The sequence below is a fragment of the Saccopteryx bilineata genome, chromosome 1, assembly GCF_036850765.1.
Source record: "Saccopteryx bilineata isolate mSacBil1 chromosome 1, mSacBil1_pri_phased_curated, whole genome shotgun sequence".
NCBI lineage: Eukaryota > Metazoa > Chordata > Mammalia > Chiroptera > Emballonuridae > Saccopteryx > Saccopteryx bilineata.
In genome coordinates, this window is record NC_089490.1 from 101,335,183 (window position 1) to 101,359,979 (window position 24,797).

The 24,797-nt window shown below is 37.9% G+C and overlaps 1 protein-coding gene across 5 annotated transcripts in view; it reads right to left on the reverse strand.

Annotated features, from left to right (window-relative positions):
- Nucleotides 1–24,797, reverse strand: part of ANKS1B (ankyrin repeat and sterile alpha motif domain containing 1B) — a 1,089,048-nt gene that overhangs the window by 579,990 nt on the left and 484,261 nt on the right. For all 5 annotated transcript variants that reach the window (XM_066262341.1, XM_066262329.1, XM_066262320.1 and 2 more), the window contains exon 12: nucleotides 22,181–22,358. In XM_066262341.1, coding sequence (XP_066118438.1) covers nucleotides 22,181–22,358 — 178 coding nt within the window. The remainder of the gene's footprint in view (nucleotides 1–22,180; nucleotides 22,359–24,797) is intronic.

A 24,797-nucleotide genomic window follows, 5' to 3' on the forward strand; every position in this document is an offset into this window, starting at 1 on the left:
CTTCCCCACTTCCGCCCTTCGTCCTAAACATGCACACACAGCGCTCTCATATGTTTTTATATCTGATGGTTTCTGGTTCCACATCAGGGGTTACTAGAAAAGCACAACGTGGCAGCTTTTCTCAGCTTTTTACATTTCTACTCTGGTACCATGCCCAGGGGTTCGGATGCACTATTATTTCCTTCAGGTTTGTTCTGTTGTTGTTATTGTTGTTTTTCATTTTAATGTTTTTTCTTTTTTTAATTAAGAATCACGTCTCATCAGACTATTTGAAGTCTGCATCCCCAAGGTGCGTGCCTTCTATATTATGCTGGGCCGCTCTCTCTTCCTGCTTTTCTTCCCTAATTTCTGAGTGATATTGGCATGAGTCACGGATAGAACAGTGAGAGTCTGTATTAAAAGCAAACACAATCCGTACAGAGACAGCACAGAATTTCAAATCGCCATGAAACACAGTGTGAAAAACACCTTCTCAAATATCTAGGGAGACAATTATTAAATTTCAGCTATCGTTTCACCTTCGTTATCCACGTTTTACATAGACCCAGTGCCTGTCCTTGGATCTGCACACAGGAGGGGGTGGTGGGAAGAAGGAAGAACTATGGGGTAAAACATATAAGGAGAGAGCAGGAACAGGCCATTCTGTGCTTGTGATGGGAAAGAATCAGCAGAAGCATCAAGAGGTACAGTATGAAAATTGGAAGATGCAAAAATATATTTTTCAGGGTTTCAAAATGATTGGGAGAGAAAAAAGGAATGCCAGCGTCGTGGACAGCTACTACTTCTGCCTGGCTGGAAGCCTCCTCCATCTAGCACCAACATCACTATTTTCCCTGAGAAACCACCCCTTCCCAATAAGATGGGTGAGAGTCTAAGTCACAGTGCTCTGTCATCCCCTGGCTGGGAGCGCAGACTTGGCCCAAGCAAGGAAAATCACATACTCCATGGGATATGAATGGAGTGACATAAAAATGGAAGATTTCTTAAGTTGATTTATCTCAACAATGAAGTTTTGAGGATTCTTTTTTAACTAACCTCTGCTCCCTAGTTGCTCTAGTTACTGTTCCTTTTGAAATCTTGTTTTTTCCATCCTGCTGAAGTCATTGCTTGTAATATTACAACCCTAACTGATACATCCGGACCAAGGAGTTCAGTCTCTTTATTGACCTGGAAAAGCAAGAATGAAAATTTCTAACTTTGATAAAGTCTGGGCTGGATTAAAGAATGGGGACTTTCTGTAAAAACAGTAGAGAAGGACTTTGATTAAAAATGGACTGGACCTCTGGTCCCCCTTGAGATAAGAATACAAAGCCAGAATATAAATCAATTCACTGCTTTCTTAGTTGATAAAGCCATACATACAATGGACATGTCAGCTGCCTTAACCAGCATGCTTAGTGAGGTGTTTGAATTTACACTATGCTGCCATTCTTAGAGAAGCTCTGATCTAAACTAGATTGTTTTAGTTTAAAGACTATGCTGATTGAGACCATTTAATAGAGGATCCTGGGAAATATATAAGTCAATAAAAAGATAGTAATTTTTCTAGCTGAAAAAAATGACAGCAATGAACACTTTCTTAACTTCATCTTAAAAGACATAAATTATACCTTCTTTGTTTTTCTCATATGTTATTTTGTTGCTTATGGGTTTTTAATGAAAATGTAACACAAATTTGACTTGGATTCTTGACCTTGATGAAATTCCAACTCATAAATGTTTGTAAGTTTTTAAAGACAGACTTTCTGTTGTCAAACAATAAAGATGGCTACTTTACAGCAGAACATATTCTATTTTTCAGAGTCAATGGATTCAAGTTCAGCTGGAGTCTATGAATTCGGATAGGCGTTATCTAGAAGGCTGCAGGGAAAACGATGCCAAGGTTACAGAATAATCCATTAATTGACTCAAAAAAGTGTTTGGGTATATGAGGGTTTCTCCCCCTTGGCATCACTGATATTAGGAGCTGGATAATGCTTTGCTGGGGGTGGCTGTCCTGTGCATTGTGAGAAATTTTTCAGCATCCCTGATGTGCACTCACTGGATACCAGTAGCAACCCCCTCAGTTGTCCCAGTTTCCCTGGGGGGGAGGGCCAAACCATGCCTGGCTGGAAACCTTTGGTACATCTCATTGTGGTTAAGGGAATTGTCTTTAGAGTCTGACAAATCTGAGTTCAACTCTCAGGTCTGCCACATTCACAATGCTGACCTGGGACATGACTAAGTTTTCTTCTCTGGGAAACATTGCTTTTAGTACGGCCTACCTCCTAGGGTCCTCAGAGAGATGAGATAGGACAATACACTTAGCTTGGTGATTCACCCAGAGTAAAAACTCAATAAAAGTAATCATTGCTATTAATAACAATAGCATCATGGTTCCCAAATCTTAAATGCAAATTCCCTGACTCAAATCTGCAAAATAATGACTAATCACATTTCCAATTGCTTTTGCAAAAGTGTAATAAACTAAAACTGTAACATAAGTAAAGTAAATGAAGCTCTAATATGGTAACTCCCAAATGGGAGAGAGGAACCTTGTAGTTAACTCTTTGAATCTGAAACTATTTTCAGAGAAATGACTGGAGTTAACGTTGCTTTTCATACATGACTGCTGAGGAAAGTACAAATAGGAGAGAGAAAACTGAGTAAGGCTTATATAGCCAAAGCTCTAGGACCTAGAAAGAGAACCCTGACTTCCCCATTCTTCCTCTAAACTATTAAGTGTTAGCAGTGAATGATACCAAGAAAATGAAAACCAGTAACGTGAAATATCGTCACTAGGAGTAAAAGAAGAAATGCCACCGAAGACAAAATCTAAACGAAGGCATTCTGCACATGTGCATTTCAATGCTCTCAACCACAAAATTAGAGAAATGACAGATGTATAAAAATACATCTTGCTGTATAAAAATAAACTGCTGAACTTCAGTGTTTTGCTTAATAGAAAAATCCGTTCTTTCTTGACTCAATTATGACCTCAGACATTCATCAGAACTTAATGCATATGAAAAAACATTTCATGCCAAACTTTTAGGCTCTTAAAAAAAAATCTCATGAGTAGGAATGCCATTTAAAAATTCTGATTTAAATCCCCTTTGCATAAAATTCAACCATCTCTGGGAATTTTCTGTGATTTCCCCGTGAACTCTGGTGCATGCTCAGGTGAATACAGCTGTTAACCATAAACAAATGGTTGTTCTGAAGGGGCAGTTTTATAGTTGTTTCAATTCCAAGTTCACTTTGTCTGGGGATGTTCAGGTGGTGCTTTCATTTGGCAGAGGCCGTGGAAGGGGTAAGATATGAAAAACGTAAATGATTTTGTTAGGCAATTCTGCTGAGAAGAGCGATCCTGATTACTGCTTTGTTCTTGCAAGTTATCAGTAACAGGGCCTCTCAGGAGTAAGTCACCTGTGCATTCAGGTGACAGTGAACAAACTTAGACATCTTCTCTATGAAAGCACACCGCATGGTCAAAGCAATATGCTACTCTCCCGCAAGGAGCCAGCCATGCCACAACTAAAATTGCTTTAACACTAAATTGTACAAGAATGCCTTGCAAATAGAAGATATTCAACAAATAGTTCTTTCAGCAAATTAAAATTAAGTTGCAAAGGCTTTAAAAAAAAAAGTCACACTTTCTAGTTGATCGCAGAGTTTGCCCAGGAAACACACTCCCGAATTCCACTCCAGCTCTGGGTTGGAAGATTAAATCACTGACATGTTGATTGTTTTGATGAGAGAAGTTTACACATTCATTTAATCTAAGACATCCTTCACTTAACAAATGCCACCCACACATGTATCTTTATTTAACTTTTGAATGAGCTGAAGTGTTGAATGGCGAAAGCACTTGGTCATTGTTCTTTAGGGTATCATTCTTGAACAAAATAAGCTTCCTATCATACTCTGGCTTTTGCATGGCTGGCAGTGTCTGAAGAAACACTTGAGGAAAACACCATAGAATGTATTCCCTGGGATCCAAAGAGATCATCAGTGAAATATCCAGAGTCTGGAAACTTAAATGAGGGCAAGGAAAATTAAGCTATCATAAAAGTGTTCTGTTATCAACAAATCATGCTAGTAGTCTATAATATTTAGCCATAGTGAATCTTTTCTTTAAATTTATTTTATTGATTTTAGAGAGAGAAATGGAGAGGGAGAGAGAGACAGAAACATCAGTCTGTTCCTGTATGTGCCCTGACCAGGGATCAAACCATCAACCTCTGTGCTTCCGAACGATGCTCTACTAACCAACTGAGCTATCTGGTGGGGGCCATAATGAATCTTTTCAAGCTCTTCTAAAGTGATTCCTAAAACTAAGTTCCAAAAAGTGATTTACATAAAAGCAAACTTTTAAGAAAAAGCATATATCTTCCCAAAGTAACTACTTTTAAGGCATTGGCATGTTTAAGGACCAGTCCATTTGTTCTAAAATGCTTTATCATATTGCAGTGAGTCTTTGAGGTAGACTGCATTTTCCAAAGATGGTTACAGTATCACCCATTTCATATTTTATTCAACCTGAATAAAGGAAAAAGTAGTTCTGTAACATACTTCCTAAATACACAGCGTTACTGCTAGCATTTGGGGAAATCAGAAAAAGGAAAGATCTGCTTCACTAGATCCACTTACACTCTTAAGAATTCTAAAATAAGGGATCAAGTTCATGTGAATTAATAACAATTATAAGTCGTGAAAGTGACACATATTTTCTAAAGTGTTTTACAAATATATATTTAAATAATAAGGTTATTGAGCTGCAGGATAATATGATGGTGAAGAGCACAAAGCCCAAGTCAGAAAGCATGGAAGAAAAACCTACTTCCATTCTCTTCTAACCATATGAATGTGGGCAAATCAGTTAAAGGCTCTGCGCTTTGCTGGCCCATTTGTAAATCCCAGGTAAGTGTTGTCCCTCCTTAGGTACTATTGTTGTAAGGATTAAATGAGTTAATATATGCAAAACATCATTGCTTAATAATAGAGATGATTTAAAATTTTTTTAGTTATTGATTTTAGAGAGAGAAGGAGAGGGGGAGAGAGAAAAGCATTGATTTTGTTGTTCCACTTATTTATGCATTCACTGGTTGATTCTTGTATTTTCCCTGACTAGGGATTGAACCCACAACCTTGGCTTATCCAAATGAAGTGCTAACCAACTGAACTACATGGCCAGGGCCTAGAGATGACTTACCTACACAAGTCTAATTGAAAACCACAACTTTCACTACTGAAATAAAGGAAAACATTTTAAGTACCCTAAAATTACTCAAAATTCAGAAATGCATCTTGTTGAATGAAGAAAACTGCAACATAAAGCTTCAGATATGGTTACATAAGGACCTAGAGGCCCTCACACAATACACAGTACAGTAAAGCTAGAATCTTCTGCCTTGACTTTGACAAAATGAACTAAAAATAGACAAAGAATAATAAATACTGAGCTGTGAATGCCAGCGTCGACTTAGGGTAATTTAGTGACAATAAATCTAAGCAGACTCACTGGGTTATGCCAAGACATTTTCCTAACTAAATGTAATGTGGTTCACTTTTTCTGTTTCATTAGCAAGTATTATAATTATGTGTTCTAAAAGTTGTGAACTTAATACCATCAAGTAGCACTAAAGCAAAGTAGAGTGAAATGCTAATGCTTAGAATTTCTTTTGAGGACTTGCCCTCCCATAAAGAATACAATTAACTCCCTAGTAACCCTTATTAGCCCGCATAATGAATGCTGTGAGAAAGTGAGGCGCTATGCTGTGAGAAAGTGAGGCGCTTCTTTTCTTCTAATCAACATCTATAAGAACTAGTATGATTTAGTTCAACCTAGGGCAGTCCCAATAATTACAAGCACAGGGGTCTACCGCACCTCTTCTCGTGGTAGAAAATTTATTAATGTAGGCAAAGTGGATACAGTACAGCATGTCTGATCCCTCTAAGTTCTTGGTTGTCTTACTATATATTCAGACCTTTCACCAAGGGTAGAGAGGCCTAAATGCTCTATAAACATAAGCAGATATAAATTACAAATGATGCTTTCTTTCAGGCTATCTGAAGACATTTTGTTAGGATATAGCTTTCCCCCATTTTTTTTTTCTCCTTTTCATTTATTTATTTATTTATTTATTTAGTAATTAGAATGCTAGTAATTGCTTACCTTTGTCCTCTTTGGAGATATGTTCAAGAAATATCTAGAAAACAATGTCACATCTGTAATATATATGTTTATATATCTATAAACAGGAACTATTTTATGAATAAAGAAGAGCAGAAAGAGCCCGTAATGAAATAGGCAGTGAGCAACATAATTGTATTTTCCAGCATCCATGGGACCATGGATTTTTGTTAAATAGAAAAGAAGGTTTTGAATGAGCTTAAAATAAGGGTTGACTGGACCTTATTTAGCAAAATCTTAACGTATTTTGCTAGTATGCCGACTAGAAAAAAATTCTATTTGGCTACATTTTACAAATTCACATGTAAACTTACTTTGGCTTGCTTATCATTTTTTCCTCTCCAGATTAGTTCTTGTTGATTAATCTTTCTTTTCAACAAATATTAGGCAACAATTCGTGTACTGATGCTGTACTTGGTGCCAGAGATTCCAGTAGAAAGGCATCGTCTCTGTAATTATGAAGCTCATGAGACAATAAAAACAAGATAAACAAAGGCACTGCATGGGCCCCAAGCCCAGTGACTAGGAAACAGGAGGGGAGGATGCAGAGACACCGAGAAGAAGGCCATGAGAGGGTGGAAACAGATACTGGAGTCCAGCTGCCATAGACCAAGGAACACTTGGAAACTACAGAGGCAAGGACGGCTTCTTCCAGAAAGCCCTCAGAGGCAGACTGGCCTTCCCTACTCACACCTTGATTCCAAACAACTAGAACCCAGAACTTTGAGAAAACAGATTTCTATGTTTTAAGATACCTTGTTTGTGACACTTTTGGAGGCAGCCCTAGGAAACTAACACAGACAATGCTGACTTTCAGGTACCTGTGGGAAATCTAAATGGAGAGGTCCAAAAAGAGGACAAATTTAGAGGTATGAAACCCTGGTGTGGGCTGGAGATAAAACTTTGAGGAATAACACATGATTAAGCAGTAAAGCCATAGACGCATCTCAGATCACCCAAGGGCCATGGTGGAGCGAGAGGAGAGAAAGAACTGTCTAGAACACTGACGCCCCAGGAACAGTACTTCGTAGGAGTGGGCGGGGACAGAGGCACTCAGAGGGAGAACACAAGGAAGACCAGAGAGGCAGAAGGAAGGTCGGAAGAGTGTGGTATCACAGAGCCACATGCAAAGGGTGTTGCACAGGGTAAGTGAAGCAGTTCGGTAAAGTAAGATAAAGACTTTGTCCATTCTATTAAGGAAGAGACAATCCTGGAGACCTAACTGAGATTTCAGGGCAATTGGTGGCATAGTTTTGGGGAGTGACAATCAGATGAAAAAGTAAATCCAGGAAGTGTAGACAACTCACTCATTCCAGGAGACTGAATGTGAAAGGGAGAAAACCTACAGGAGCTAAAAGTAGACAAGGAAGAAGGGAGGGCCTTCTGTATGACTTCATCATCAGCATTTGAATTTCTTTACAGATGATTTTGTTTTTATCTAATGAGTTACACTGATGTTTAGACAATGGCGATACAACAAATAAAACAGTACCTTATTGTGACATAAAACTGCTCACTAAATTATAGCAAAAAAACTAGAACATGTTTCACAGATACAAATCTGAAAAGTCAGTAAATGAGAATCTGTTGTTGGTAGAAGTATTCTGCATAATTTATAGAGAGGGAAGTTACAAGCAGGGTAACATTTTGAATTGCAGAACATCTGACTCATAGTGGAGATGAAGAGCAGTGAATGATCCATGCGAGAAACATCTTATTGTTCTTATAGAGGGCAGAGAAAACTCAGTACTGATAAGGCATCAGTCATTGCCAAGCAAACTACTTTAATGAGGGTGAGTCACAGCGCCACCCAGGGAAATGAATCAGGAACCAACATGACCAATCTTCTTTATAATTACTGTTTTTATCTTCTTTTAAATTTAAACCAAAGCCAGGTAACAACTAATGTCTCTGTAGAACACATTTAGCCAAATGGAAATGTACAATAGCCTAAGAAATCAAATGAAAATCACAAAGGATGCAGTTTTTCCAGCAAGGCAAAAAAGAAAGAAAAAGGAGAACCATTATTTTAAGCATTAAAGTCAAGCCTGCTGGCCCCAAGGACTTTTAAATGCTTTTATTGTGTCCTCTGTTCCAGCTGATTTTGGTACCTTCCCACCATGGAATAGCTCCAGTAGTTTTTTTTCAACATTAAAGTCTTAGATATTGTGCCCAAGGCTACTGCGGTTTTCTTGGCAGTGAGGAGAGGAAGGACCACCCTTGCCTCCCCTTCTCCTCTAGCTTCCGTAGTCATCATAAGTGCTGTAAATTCTACATCTTGAATACTTCAGTTTTCTTCTTCCCCAGAGCTACAGTCCGGATGTTAGCTGCCATCAACTCACCTATGCCATGCCAAGTCTCACTTCCACTGTCCTCTCCCCCTCTAAGAAAAGCCACAGCAGGGCTAGGGTCAACTCGGAAAAGTGCAAACCAGATATTCTGCTGCTTAAAACCTTAAGTGGCTTCCTTCTCCGGCCACAGCATCCCTGTTTGGGCTTTTGTAGGGAATTTGGGGAAAAAAAAGAAGTAACTATCTGAGATAAGCAAAGAATGAATCAGATCTTAGACCTCATCCCCCCTTGGTCAGGCTTCTTACTCAGTACAGAAACCCTTTGCCCTTAGAATAAAATCCAGGCTCTTTAAGATGTGTGTACAGCCCTCGGCAGCCCCGGCTCTGCCAAACCCTGTAGAGTTACCTCTCGCCAATCTTCCCTGCTCTCTGATCCTGCTCTCCTGGATCAGTTTCAGTTCCTTGAACATATTGTGTTCTCACTTATATCTTTGCCAAACCTCCTACTGTTGAAAAAAATCTTCCCTCTGTCCAGATAACTCCTGCTCACTCATTAGGTATTGACAGATATATCACTTCCTCTCACTGGACTTCCCAAACCTCCTCGATTTGAGTAGGTTTTCTTGCCACACATACCTCAGAGCACTTAACTGTGCCCTTGTACAATCCTCATTAGGACATATTGAAATTGATGGAGTAAAGTCTGCCTTCTCTGACAAACTGTCAGCTGTGTGAGGGCAGACTTAATCTGTCTGCTGCCTGCTGTGTCCTCTGTGTGCACTAACAGGTCTGACGCTCAGTAGATGCTCAAGAAATATTTATTGGCTGACTATATAACTAAATGCATGAAAAAACCTAGAATCCTTGTTGCAGCATAGTGGAAAATGTTTTGTCAGCAGATGTAGGTTCTAGTCTTATCTCTACCACTAACTTATTAGTTGTATGATCTTAAGTGAGTTTCCTTGACCATTGTGAATCTAAATTCCCCATCTTTAAAATGATGATAATATTATGTCTTATTAACCTACAAGATTGTTGTGAGGCTGAAAATAGGTGAGAAGGAACCATGTTTATTGATTGCCTACCATGTGCAAAGTCCTATGCTAGGGATGGCCATCAACATTATCTCAAAAGAAATAAAGTGAAAGGTTATTCACCTAAATATTATAGTGAGTGACAAAATAAGAACTTAAGTCCACACTTCTCTGGCTCCAATGGCTCTACTGTCTTTTCTTTTTCTCTTACCTTTCTTATGATATTGCGTCTATATCCACTTGATTATTCAAGTCATAGCACAAGCATTACTCGTTCTGTGAAACCATCTCTGACTTTTCTAGGCAGATTGATATGCTCTTATATCCAGGTTCACATTATACTAGTGTACTAGCATCAGACTTTAATCATTTGCTCACCACAAAATTTTTTAGGAGAGGGGATCATCTCTTTTTCATTATTTTATACCCAGTATCTTGCCCGGGTGTCAGTACTTTGTAACTGCTAAACGAGTATTTGTTAAATAAATGAATAAACTTTATCTAGTATTATTAATAACTCTGGTAATATTTTTAGTGTTTAAATATACTTTTATATTTATTTTTAACCGATAATTAAGGTCTCAACTCCAATGGCTCATAGGCTTGAGGTTGATAAGATGGGATAATAAATGTATGACACCAACTCTTATCCAATAATAAACATCTGGTTTTAGATAAATATATTAAAGAGGAATTAAGAATAGCTAATAATTGCCTGTAAGGGAATCTATCTAATATGAGGAATAGGGAAATTACTCAGGTTCATTTAGAGCTTGACATTCTCGTTTTAATTTTCTATATGGCAACTTCAGGGAACAAATATATTGTTAGTACACAGCAAACTAATTAGCTTAGAGAACTTGACATATTATTTTTAATTAATAGAAAAACAAAACCCAGTTGCAAATTAATGGCCTAGAGCACATCAATGGACTAGGAGACTAAAATAGAGCTGAAGTTTTTCTATACATGTAAATGAAAGTGAGAACTATTTGCTTGAAACTCAGTTCAAGAAAAAACCCTAAAAAATACTTTGAAGTTATATATGATCTAAATGCTTCATCTAAGACAACAGCTTGTCAAAATGCTAATTATTGGGAACTAAAAGATTTGTTTAGTTAATAATGCTTCCTTTCACATGTGCTGTGTGCTTTGCAGAAGAAAATCTTTAGTCTATTATTAGCTTTACATAGTCAACTCTTGATTATCTGAGTTAATAAAGAGAACACAGACATCTGCGCTAATAGAAAGAGCAAAGACATACAATAGACTTGTTTCACATTTAAAAAGGTGGATAATATGAAAATTACATCTTCTCTAAACTAAATGTTGATTCTTTGCCATGTATTTGTCTTCCTACTATGAGCCATTAGTTTTTCTAAGGAAGGATAACAATGCTATGGAAAACTCATGCAAGAGAGAGTCACCTTATTGATTAATTTTTATTTTTTTTCAGAGAAAGGGAGAGAGACAGAGAGATAAAGAGAGAGAGAGAGAGAGAGAGAGAAATATTAAAGTATTCACTTGTTCCACTTAGTTGTGCGTTCATTGGTCACTTCCCATATGTGAACCGACCAGAAATTGAACCCACAATAGTGGTGGTTCAGTATGACACTCTAACCGACTGAGTAACTGGCCAGGGTGAGAGGTCACTCTAGAGCAGGTATACTCAACCTTTTTATACCTACCGCCCACTTTTTGTATCTCTGTTAGCAGTAAAATTTTATAACCGTCCACCGGTTCCACAGTAATGGTGATTTATAAAGTAGGGAAGTAACTTTACTTTATAAAATTTATAAAGCAGAGTTACAGCAAGTTAAAGCATATAATAATAATTACTTACCAAGTATGTTATGTCGGATTTTCACTAAGTTTGGCAGAATAAATCTTTATAAAACAACTTACTATATAGTTAAATCTATCTTTTTATTTATACTTTGGTTGCTCCGCTACCACCCACCATGAAAGCTGGACTGCCCACTAGTGGGCGGTAGGGACCAGGTTGACTACCACTGCTCTAGATCCCGTGAGCGGTTTGCCAGAAATTAGAATTCTGTCAGTAGTATTCATTCAGCACATTGGATTTTGCTTGTTACCAATATATTAAAGGTTCTCGTTCTCAAGGCTCCAGGTCCTAATACAGTATCTTCCAGTTCACACATGGATAATGCAGAAACTAGCAAAAGCAGTGGTGACAAAAAGTCAGTCCTGGGGAAGAAAAACAAAGTCGCAATACAGCTTGCTTTGACCTTGCGAAAAAATAGAGCTCACTGAAGTTTTTCCTGTTATTTAAAAACTTAAGCCTTAAACATTGGCCTACTAAAATAAACAGGGGAAGGGAATTAGAAACTCGTGCATATTGCAGATATAATGCTTTTTAGAGTGATATAAATATTTTTGCCAATGCTAGGCCAACTACTTTATAATTATCTAAGAAAATGAAATAGCCTCCCGATGTGAATAACTGCTATCTTTTCATCTGTGAAATCAGATGAATTATGTAACAAAAATTTACATTAAAAATGACATTTCTCTTTCAGGCATTTTTAAGAAATGACTAGTGAGAGGTAGGCTCCATGGTTCAGAAGAAAGTAATATAATTAAGAGAAAAGCTGGTCTGGCCTTACCACATAGACAGAAACAGGCACACAGTAGATGACAGAGTCCAACCAAACAGATACTCAGTCAGGCAGTTATTTTCCATTTACTGGGTATCTGTTGGAAGTCGGTCACTATGCCAGATGCTGTGGGTACAACTTAATTGAGAAATGGTCTCTGCATTTAAGGAACTAACAAACACATAAACAAATATTTTTATATAAAATAACCAATAATAAAGGAGTGTTAATAGTGCTGAAGGAGGTGCACAGGGATGAGAGAATTGTTGGAGCAAGAGAAAGCTTCATGAAGAGATTATCCTGCCAAGTCCCCATGAAAACTGAAGTTTACCTGGTCAGTGAGTTGGAAAGGCAGTCCAAACTGACTAAATCAAGAACAGTGAACTCTAAGAACAATGTTCTTTTTAAAGAGTACATGGTGTGTTTGGGTAGAAGTAAATAGAAAGTTACAGCCAGGTTATCAAGGATCGCGTTGGGCATGCTAAGGCATTTGGACATTCTTGCACAGATGGAGACAGGACATAACAGGCTGTTAGGTGATGAAGTTGCATGATCAACTATCTGCTTGAAAAAAATGGAGCTGGCTAGCTTTGAGAAAAAGCCACTTTTGGAGGAGGGAGACCTAGTTGGGAAGCATCAACAATGTGAGGATTTCAGGTCTGTGTGTCCCAATATACTATATAGTTTCCTACCATCTAGTTTATGTCTTAAGATTTTATTATTAGAGCTTTAGCTTCACAACTTAGTACCTATTAAAATAAAAACTAATCTTTTAGGGGGGATGCTGTGATAGATATGTTTAAGTACATAACTGAGCTGGGCTTGGGGATATGGGGTGAAGGAGACAATTTTTAAATTCTGCACTCTCACTCATGTTTATAAGCTCAGTGACAGCAAGGGACTAACACTGATCAGGGAGGGACCTCAGGCCAAAGCTGGTGGAGAGAAAGTCTCCCTCTTGGCCAAATTGTGTGAACATGAGACACTGTGTTCATTTTCTATCTCTGCGTATCAAATCACAATAAACTGAGTGTCTTCCAACAACATATTTCCATTATCTCACGGAGTTGGGAGTCTGGGCATGTCTGAACCGCACCTTCATGAGGGGTCTCAGCATGCTGTAATGCAGGAGTCAGCGGGGGCTGCGACCTCAGCTGAGCCTCTGGGTGCAGCTCTAGCACGCACCGGGGCGGTGGCATACTGCTCCAAAGCCAGAGATGGAGATAGCCTGCTGCTTCAAGTTGCTAAATTCAAGACCCCCATTTAAAGGAATCACTTGGTCATTTCAAGCCAACAACTGATAATCCCTCTTTTGAGTAACAAAGTAATTAAAGACCTTCATGATACCTTTCAATTCGTCACCTTTGCCATAAATGGTATCACAGCTATGGGAGTGATACCCCACCACCTTCGCCATTGGCTAGTAGCACGGGACAGGTCCCATGCCCACTCAGAGGTGCGGCAGCATCACTCTATGGTGGGGATGGGGGGGGGTGAATCATGAGTCTGTCTCAGACTCTGCCTATCGCCGATGCCAAGAGTCAAGCAGAAAAGTTGAAATCACTACAGCCCAGAGTCAGGTAGGCAGGAACAAGTGGTTTGTCAGGTAGGTAGGAAGTTAACTGGTGGAATGTCTGGAACAAGTTCTGTCCTGGGCTGGCTCACTGTGGCATGATACATGATGGAGAAGCCTGCATTTAAAGTGCTAGAGCCCAGAGCGACCCCACTCAGGGCACCAGCCCAACATACACGGGTGCAATAAAAGAGGAAAACAGTCTCCCAAAAGAAGACTCTAGAGATAAAAGTAAATAAAGAAATATATATATATATATATATATATATAGAGAGAGAGAGAGAGAGAGAGAGAGAGAGAGGTTTTCTTTCCCCATTTTGCAATTAGCTCTAGTGATCAGACATATATCACACAGATATAAGTGATAACAGGGAGACTTTTCCAGAACGATAAGCAGTCCGGAAGAGAAAATCAGGAAAGAAAAACTACCGAGCAATCTCAAGTCGACAAGATAATTACAGCGAAGATATATGCAGCACCAAATTTGAATTGCAAAAAAAAATCCCAGCTAACAAAGCAGTTATATTTTCATACAAATTAACAGAAGGTAAAAAGCAAGGGCAAATTGAGTTAATAAAAGAATAAACAACAAAAAAAAAGATTTTCAACAGGAAAACCCTGAAACAGTGCCTCGCCCACCTCTGCCGTAATTTAGGATGGATTAGCCAGTGCCTCGCCCGCCTCTGCCGTAATTTAGGATGGATGGGCCGTGGAGAAGCCTGCCTCTCCCCAGCCAGGACTCGGCTCCCCGACTTTGAGGCCCTCTCACTCCGGGACACATAAAACTGGGGCACAGAACAAATGGAAATTCCAGCTCTGCTCCTCCGCAGGTTGACCTGTTTGTTCTAAGCAACTCTGTGGATTTAAGACTCTGGTTGCCTGGCTGGACTCCTCGCACCTGGCCACGCTGCATTGGTACTGAATTCAACAAGTCCAGGCCCTGCTCTCTGCCTAGTAATAACAGTAATACAGATAATGATGATGCTCACAGTTATTAAGCATTTATGAAGCTATTTTAATTAAGCATGTGTTATGTTTATGTATTTTTTTACTTAGAGGCATTGGTTCAATGTCATAGGGATAGTATTTTGCAAAGAAGATACTATATAATATATTTCCATTCTTAAACTGAGTTCCATTGGAAACCTCTTTTCCCACAGGTCTACCCTGGAGACTTAATGCCCAGAAGAGGAAGGTTACAAACCTCTGAGAAATTTGAATAGGGAGCATAGGGACATAGAGGTATCTGGGCTGAAAGTCAGTAAGTTGCTATGGGTCCCACTTGGCAAGGAAGCTATGGTGAGTCTGTCACAGAGGCTAGGAGACAGATGGCAGACTTAGAGCACCCAATTTACCAGTGAGAGATTAGCTGCAATGAACCAGCCAAAAGAGCTGGCTCTGGCTGGACCCACCCACCCCCCAAATATCCCTTCTTCCATGCATTTGCTAGGAGTTTAAACAAAAACCTAATTCAAAGTTTTTCCACTCTCTCTAATTGTCTTATCTTTGCCCTCATTGGTTATTCTCCAAGAAGACACTGCTTTTAGTTCACAGGAAAAAAATTAGGAGACATCAGCAAGTAAAAGAAAATTAGATCATTTCTTTCTGCTTAAAACCTGCCAATGACTTCTCACTGCTCTTACGACAGTGTCTTAGGAGGCGGACCTAAGAAATCCTGAACACAGCTTACCAGGTGCTGCTGCACGACCACTTTCACTCCCTCTGTGGCCTCTCCAGGGCCATATTTGGACAAATAAATTTGTCTCCCTTCTGGAAGCTTTGCAGACCCCCACATCTGAGAGGTCCATCACACTCACAGGGACTCTCTCAGCACCCTGGACTTCCTCATGATGACACAATGAGTAAATATATTTATTTTACGCTGCCCCAATAAACCAATAGCCTTATTTTAACTAATTTCACTCAGAATCACAAGTTCCCACCCAACTGCATGCACTAACTAAATCGCATTACTCCAGCATCTATGTAAGATGTTTTCATATTTTTACATATTGAAATACAGTGAATGTTTTCTTTATCTTTCTTTGTCAAGCATCTGCTAACCTCTCTCTTGCCTTCCGTGGGATGCAGCCTGCACAGACAGGCACTGGAGAAGAGTCACGTGATACCAGAAGGGGAACAGGAAAAGGAAGCACGGATGAGGCAATTCATGATTTATCAACAACTGATGAGAATATATTTTTACCGTTATATTTATATAGGACATTTGATATAAAAACTCCTTCCTTTTGGCTACCTGAAACTTAGTCAATTTAAAGTACTGAATTTAACCATAAATAATTCCTATAATTTATTTAATGCATATTGTTAAAGAAAATAAACCTCCAAGGTATACTTACACATTATGTCCATTAATCCTTAACTTCCTCCACATCGGCTCACCCCGAATCTCAGCTTGGAGCTTAAAGAACATCTAGGCAGCCCGGCTTTGGCCTTCATGCTGGCTGGAGGCCAATGCTCCCTCAGCGGCCTGTGTCCAATGGCTGCTGGAGTGACACTGCCCCAGCTTCAGGAGGTCTATTTCCAGCTCGTGTGAACTAATTAAAAAGGAGGCCTTCATTTGCCTTTCTGGCAATCCCCAAGCAGCGTGAAAGGTCCACGCCACCTTCTCCGCTCCAATTTTAGTTCTTTTCTAGTGTTTCTTCTCCCTTGCAGAAAAGCATCCCATGCTGCTAAGCACTTGACAGGTTTTGTTTCGGTTATCTCTCCCATTTGGAAAGAAGTAATTTTCCACTCTTCTTTTTAGATTTCCCCTGTCCCATCAGGTTTCTCCAGCAGGAAGTGATGGTTTGAAACGACTAACGAAACTGGAGATCGTTATTTACCCAGGGTAGTTAAGTTCCTGAGCAGGTGTTCAAAGGTGCCAGCCAACAAAATTCTTTCTAGAGTTTTCTAGAAATAATGTTCCATAAAGACCAAGTAACTTTTATTACTGGTAATTCTCAGCTTCTGTTCCCTCAGTAATTCACAACACACCAACCAGTCCAGGATATTTTCACTGGGGAACTCAAACTCGCAGGTCACTCCCTGTGGGCTAAAGCACCATTTATCAGTCTTTTCAAACTGATACCCTTCCTGTTGATAAACATAATCACATCCTTCCATATCTTTATTGTCTCTTTATCCTAAACAACTCTTCCATTCCCTCCTCTTTTCCCTCAACTGCCACACCTCCTCCACCATCTTTGTTCTCAACTGATGCTGCTGCTTTCTACTTATATAGACAAAATGGGAACTATCAGAACGACATGGACTCTCCCTTCCACAGATTCTCACCAGGTGGACCCCTTTCCAGCATTTGTACCCACACCAGAAACACCCTGCCTATTTCCCACGCCCCCGTCTCAAGCCAATATCTCCTCTTAGTTAATAGAACTCATACTCTCCTTTCATTCTACTTTTATAAGTCTCCCTGGAAGAATATTTTTTGAAAAGGTGGCTTATATTTGCTCTAAGTCCTCTCCTCTTTTTCTCTCTTAAACCCATTACAGTGGGCTTTTGTCCCATTAATTTCAGCCAAATTGCTCCTGTCAAGGTCAGCAGTGACTTCCACATGGTTAAGCCCACTATAAATTCTAATTCAGTCTACATCCTACTCAACCTATCAGAATTGATCACTCCCTCCTTCTCAATAACTTTCTTCACCTGAATTCAGGATACAACATCCACCAGAGTTCCTCCTCCCTCCCAGGTGGACCTTCTCAGTCTCTGCTGATGCTGCCTTTTATCCCCACTTCCACCAGGCTCAGGTTTTACTTTCCTATCCACTTCGTGCCGTATCATCTGTTTAGTGATGATGTCCATATCTGTGTCTTCAGGCTGCATCTCCTATTCAGATACCTAACAGGCATCTCAAACAAAACGAACTCCTGGTATTCCTCCCTGTTCGCCAAATATGCTCTTCGGACAACCTCTCACAGGTCAGATGATAGTAAATCCATTCTTATAGTTGTTTAGGACAAAAACCTTGCAGTTTTCCTTAATTCTTTATTTTTTCCACACACTATATCCATTCCACCATAAAATATTATTGGGTCTACCTTGAAAAATATATCTAACATATCCATTTCTCTACATCTCCACTGTTCCACCTTTGCTCTGAGCTTCCTCCAGCTCTCAGCTTACTGCAATGCTATACTGGCCTCCTAAGGGGCCTTCCTGCTTCCACTCTTGTTCCCCGTTTATAGTCCATTTTCAATGCAAAAGAGTAATCCTCATATCACAGAAGTTGTATCATGTCATTTTCCTGAAAGACCTTTATAATTAGCTCTTTATTTCACTTGAGTAAAAGCCAACGTCCTTATCATGGCCTATTAGGTCCTACATGATCCAGCTCCCTCCTTATTACTGACAAACATTTCGTATTTCAGGGAATGGCAGTCTGGTTAAACCAGAAACTTTAGATCCTTCTTTGAACTTTTCACCATCACCATCACACATCTAATCAATTGCTAGAACCTGTTGATTACACTTTTTTTGTATCTCTCGAATTCATTTACATGTTTTCATTGCTGATGACACTGTTTCTCTCAACCTCCAATTTTACCTCATCTCAAGTTTATCTACTCCATATTAATAGTAGAGTGATCTTTCTAGCTAAATGCAAACCCACTATTATCATTCCCAAGTCTGTCCAACCTCAAAGGTCTTCCTTTTTAACCACTCTTTTTTTTTTTTGATAATTCATAAATTGCTATTTGGATTACACAATATACTGCCTTATAAGTGAGAAGCTTTAATTACAAGTCAAAGTACTTTTGAAATTGCCCACTGTTACATAAATTCATTGAGTCACTTTATTTAGAGTGCAGCATACAACTCACTTTTAAGGGTATATTAATCTTTGTTCTATTAAACAATATTTTGTCAGGATTAATTGTTTTGTGTATGCAATCATTTATAAAACGAATGTAAATGTATGTATTAATTTAGATTATACTTTTAATTGAAGAAAAGATCAGCTACCTTGGCCTAAGTACAGATCTATAGTAGATTGTATCGTTGTGTGTTTTTTTTGAGTGAGAGGAGGGGAGATAAAGAGACAGACTCCCACATGCAACCCAACCAGAATATAACCGGCAACCCTGTCTGGGGCCTATGATTGAATCACCTGAGCTATCCTTAGTGCCTAAGGCTGACTCTCGAACCAGCCGAACCACTGGCTGTGAGAGGGGAAGAGGGAAAGAAGGGGAAGAGAAAGGAGAAGAGAAGCAGATGGTTGCTTCTCATATGCGCCTTGACCGGGGATCTAACCTGGGAAGTCCACACACTGGGCTGACTCTCCATCCATGAGCAACCAGCCAGGGCTGGTTCCTTCTATCTTAAAACTACTATAGATTTCAAATAATAATGTTAAACAAAAAAATAGTATTAAACAATAATGATAATAATATTAAAGTTGAATATTAGTTTTCATAGTTTACAGAATCTATTCACATAAATAAGGTCATTTTTTACTGCAACTCAAAGAGTAGATATTATTTTCCTTTTTCAGAGGCACAAATTGGAGATCAAAGAATTAAGTAATTTGATGGAAAATACCTAGGAAATCAGTGACAGAACTGACTCTGGAACTCATCCTTTTTCAATCTATACCACGTGGTAGGTGTGCCTCACACATAGGTTCTTAAATACAAAGGATAAGATAATGAAGTGCTACTTTTTCAAGAAGATAAATACCTACATTAAAAGTTTTACTTTTTAATGCAAAACATATAAGCATTGTCCTTCTACATTATTACTAAATATCAGTCTACTCTAAAATTTTTGATGTAACAAGGAGGTGTCATATTACACTAGGAAACCATAGTAACATGCTATTTGAAACTATTTCAACTGTTAAAGGCCAGATTTTGGTTCTGTTCAAAGGTCAGACCTGAAAATATCAATTTTGAAATGTGTGGAAAATGACAAGTTTCCCCACTCATTATGGATGTTGCCACTGAAGTCCTGATGGCCGGAAATCATGTGCTGTCTCTGGTGGTCAGAGTGGACAGAGGGCACCAGACCCATAGCTTCTCCTACTCTTAAATTAAAACAAACAAACAAATAAATAATTCTATTATCAACCTCAAAAGATTGTTGAAAATTTTCATAACTAATCATCCAAACAACCAATTAGTGCACTAGCTAAGATAAAGCTGAGAAAGACTCCTGAAGGCAAGTATCAGAGTCATTTCTTCCCTTTCAAGATTTTAAATCTAGAATGAGTCATTCAAGTAAGTATTAATTAGGTAAGAATGACATGCCTACAACTCTTCCCAGGTTTACACTGCACTTTTATTGACAAACCACATCCCATCTTTCCTTTCCTATAAAACTGTATCTGGCACACGGCAGACATACACTCAATGCTCATGCTCAATGAATAACGCGAGGCTTCATTAATATCACAGTGACAACTACTAATAGCGACTGACGTTTATTTAACACTATGTACCAGACACGGCACTAATTACTTCACACGCATTACTGCACTACAGGGTAAGCTAATCTAGTTCATTATAATTGTTAATTTAATTCTATAGATAAGAAAACTATAGCATAAAGAGATTAAGTTTTATAGTCAGGTAAGAAGTTCAGTCTCAGAGTTAGTAAAATAACGTAAGCAGCCTACAATGTGTTAGGAATCCATCCAATTTAGCTGACAATTCTAGAAAGAGAAGACAATAAATTAGTAAACTAAGGGACAGTATAATTTTATATAGTAAATAGGCTCTGGAAAAAAAAAAAGAAAAACAGAATGATTTCTCAAAAGTAACTAAAGTAATGCTGAAAGATAGTTAAGAGTATGGATTCAACCATCAAGTTAGAATCACAGCTCTGTTATAATGGGCTGTTATTTAGTTATTTATCATCTTTCTGTGTTTCCTGTCTATAAATAATAATACTGAATTCAAATAACAGTTATGAGGTTTAAATGAGTTAACATATTAAATGCCTAAAACCAGTATATGAAGCACGGTGTTAAATATTTGCTTAAATATTCACTGCTTGATAATTTTAAAGGTATTAAATTCGGTATATTAAATATTAAATATTTAAAATTTTATAAATTAAATTTAATATTAAAACATGATGAAAGATTTAAGCATTTGTTTAAATTTTTATTGCTGATTAGTATTAGTGTTGTTCTTTTGGCATCTCTGTTGCTGTACTTATCATCAGATTAAAGTCTGTCCTCAAGATAGAGGAAATGGTCCATGAGGAAGCGCCTTTGAGCCAGAAGCCAAATGACACTCAGTCACATGAAAATTCAGAGACAGGTATTCCACATAGCAAGAACCAGAGTACAAAAGCCCCAGGGCCAGAACTCCTGGCCAAGAAGGCCAGTGTGGGCCAGGACGAGGTTGTTAAAGGTTGGTTAAAGAGCTAGTCAGGAACGAGGTTATACTGAACACCATTGGCCACAGTGAGAAGTTGGATTTTATTCTAATTCACTGAAAAGCCATTGAGCATTTTAAGCATGATAATGACATACTTTGATTTACTCTGGTTGCCATGGAAAAATTGGATTATAGTTTTCACAGAATATCAATTTTACCCCGTCCATTAATCATTATGTTTAAAAAAAGTCTTAGTGTTCCCCCCCCCCCCCACCTAGGGGAAAATAATTCTCTGGCTATATTTTTGAAACACTTTCATCAGTGTTCTTAAAAGTAGAGTCAGAGTAAAGGGCTTAAATAAGTACTTGTGTTACTTTCATACAGTCATATACACACTCATTTTGAACAATAATTACATGGAATATATACACAGATAATAATTTGGGACTCTAAAATTAATATTAGCAATATTTAGAGGGTTTTAAAAAACATATCTCTTTGAAGAAACATAGTTGAACAGCTTTAGTTTGAATCAGATATAAAGAGAAGAGATTCTTCAGGCCCACTTCGCATATTTCTGCCCACCCGTTATTAGTTTCTGGTCCCCGAAGAAGTGAAGCATTGCTAATCTGATTGCATGCACCAGGTTATGTTTTATTAGTGAATGTGGTTATTTTCCTAATCTTCCCCTGATCCCCAGCCTTATTTTTTCACACTCTTGTCTCTCAGTTCACTTTGGTTTGAGTAAATGATAACCCACTTAGGTCACACTGTCCAACCCAGTTTTACCAGATAACCTAGCCTCAGAGCTAGATGTCATATATTGAGGAGTTGATACCATTAGGTAGAGAGGGGTAACCCACAGTGGAAAAAGAACATTTCTAGATCTCCGTTTTTTTTTCTTTTTACTATCATACTAGCATTATATCATCATCTTTAACCTAAAAGGCCACTGATGTATTCAAAAAGAATATGAATACCCACATTCTGACAAAAATCAAAAAGACCTACATTGCCACACACGTAGGTGTATGAAGAACACCATGCACATTGTATGAAAGATTCCTCATAATTAATCTAACTCATAAAGGCTTAATTTTTTAAAAGTTCAAAAAATATAGCTGCATAAAGTGAACTGCTTTACCTGTATGGCCAGCTCCCTCGTTCTTGACCTCTGTTCCCACAGAAGAGGGGGGTGGACTAACAGGAGGGCTGGAAGGAAAGCTTGTACACCCTGTAGATGTGTTAATTTCGAAATATTCTTGGTTGTGATTCATTCGATGATAATCCAGGGAAGACACAATAGATGTTCGTTGTTTAGGCTAAAATAAACGAGCGTGACGACAATATTAATATGATCATGTTCATCTTCAGCCCAATCTCCCCATCAATTTAATCTAAGTGATGATTTTTTTCTCAGTTCAATTATCTGGTTTTTATACTTAAAATATAATTGTGCTTTACAGAGAAACACTAAATAATCCCTTGATGAGTTAAATAATGAAAAAATATTTACTAAAAAATATTATGGCACAATTGATAAAATAATTTAGACTTAAAAAATAACTTAGACTTTTTGTTAGATTTCTGCAGAAGAAAGTAAAAATATAGTGCACAGAATTTCCCTTGATGATCAGATTAAAAAGTTGCAATTATAAGTCACCTTTTAGTCAACTAACATTTATTAAACACCTGGCATTTGCCAAACCCTGAGGATATAGAATTTAACAATAAAAGGCCCTTCACAACATTGAAGCATTATTAGGAAAGTTCCATTTTTTTTTATTCTTTATATAATCCAAGGAATTGGTGGCATTATTGTCCCCAAATACCATACGGTAAAATTTTATCATCAGAATAAAGTCAAGCCGTATAAAACGTTTTCCAGGATCTAAGAATCTGCTTGGTATTTGTAGTGAACTTTGATTTTTTTTTAAAAGGATTTTAATTAATCCCCAACTAGCAAGAAAAGTCAATTTAAAAATAAAAGTTAAAATCATGGAGAAATGGCAGATATAATCTATACCCTTGTCTGTAATGGGTTGTTTCCCATAGTTTTAATTATGTTCATCTTCTTCCTGCCTAGCAGAGCTGCTAACATAGTCCTTCAGAAAACAAACAAACAAACAAAAAACCCCGTAGTCCTTTTGGCTCTCAGAATTGTGGATATTTTCCAAGAATCAATCCAAGTATTTTTATTTTTATTTCTCATTCCTATTACTGAAATATTGACAATATCACAATAATTAACAAAAGAATAACTGCAATCTTTACAATAAGTTTATTTCCTCAAGGTACAGTAAACATTTCCCTTGCCCTCAAATAATTGTTAATTTAATCCCTGTACTTCACAGATTCTTTTCCTGCATAATATTCAAGTTACCCTGTCTCTTCCAGTTCATGTTTGTTTGTTTTGTTTGTTTGTTTGCTTGCTTGCTTTTTTTATTTATATTTTTCTTAAGTAAGAAGCGGGGAGGCAGAGAGACAGACTCCCGCATGTGCCTGATGGGGATCCACCTGGCAAACTCACTAGGGGGCAATGCTCTGCCCATCTGGGGCCCTTGCTTCATTGCAACCAGAGCTATTTTAGTGCCTGAGGTGAGGCTGTGGTGCCATCCTCAAAGCTGGGGCCAACTTTGTTCCAATGGAGCCTTGGCTATGGGATAGGAAGAGAGAAAGAGAGAGAAAGGGGAGGGAGAAGGGTGGAGGAGAAAATGGGTGCTTCTCCTGTGTGCCCTGACCAGTAATTAAACCCAGGACATCCACATGCTCGGCCAACGCTCTTCCACAGAACCAACTGACCAGGGCCCAGTTTGAGCTTTTTAAAGTAGATATTGCTTAGTCTATAATCTAAAATAGGCAATAATATTAAAAATGTATGCATTTTACAGTTTTTTTTTCATAAAGAATAGAAATTATCATAATATGCTTTATTCTTTCATCATCGCAATTTTTTGTTTTTATTTTATATATATATATTTTAAACCAAAATTTACAGAAAAGTTACAAGAACAGTTAAATTAACTCCTATATACTGTTTACCTACAGTCTCTAGTTAGCATTTTGTGCATTGGCATTATATCTCTTTCCTTCTCACTTTTTATGTATATTATAGTCATATAAACAATAATTATTATTACTGATGCTGAACCATTTGAAAGTTGCAGATATCATGACTTTTTAATCCTAAATACTTCCATGTTTATCTAAAAAAATAGGAATATTCTGTTATATAATCATGGTAGAGTTCTGAAACTCAGAAACCCAATATTAATATAATATCATAATATACTAATCATCTTCTATACATCCTTTATATCATTTTTTTCTTGATTCAGAATCCAATCCAGGATCACTCATCAAAATTAGTTGTTGTGTCTCTTAGTTTATCTAGAGCATTGAAATATTTTTAATGAAAGAGGTTGAGAGGCATAAATATTGTTATATAAGAAACTGCAAGTCATTTATTATTAGGACACATCAACTCAGTAGTAGAATTCAAATTAGTACCCACACAGGACTCAAATGCTTTTGAAGTATGAAAGATCAGGGTTCGATATCAGGCTTGGTTTTTCATGAAATGTCTGTCCTTGAGGCTACTGAATCTCAATTTCACATTCAAATTCTTTCTACTAGACTATAAACAGCAATTAAAAGCCATAAACATTGGCTGCAGTGAAAACACAAGTATGTCCATCATCTTGGTTTTGTTTTAATGTGTGTTGTTGTGTTTTTATTTCACTTTGTATATAGGCAATAAA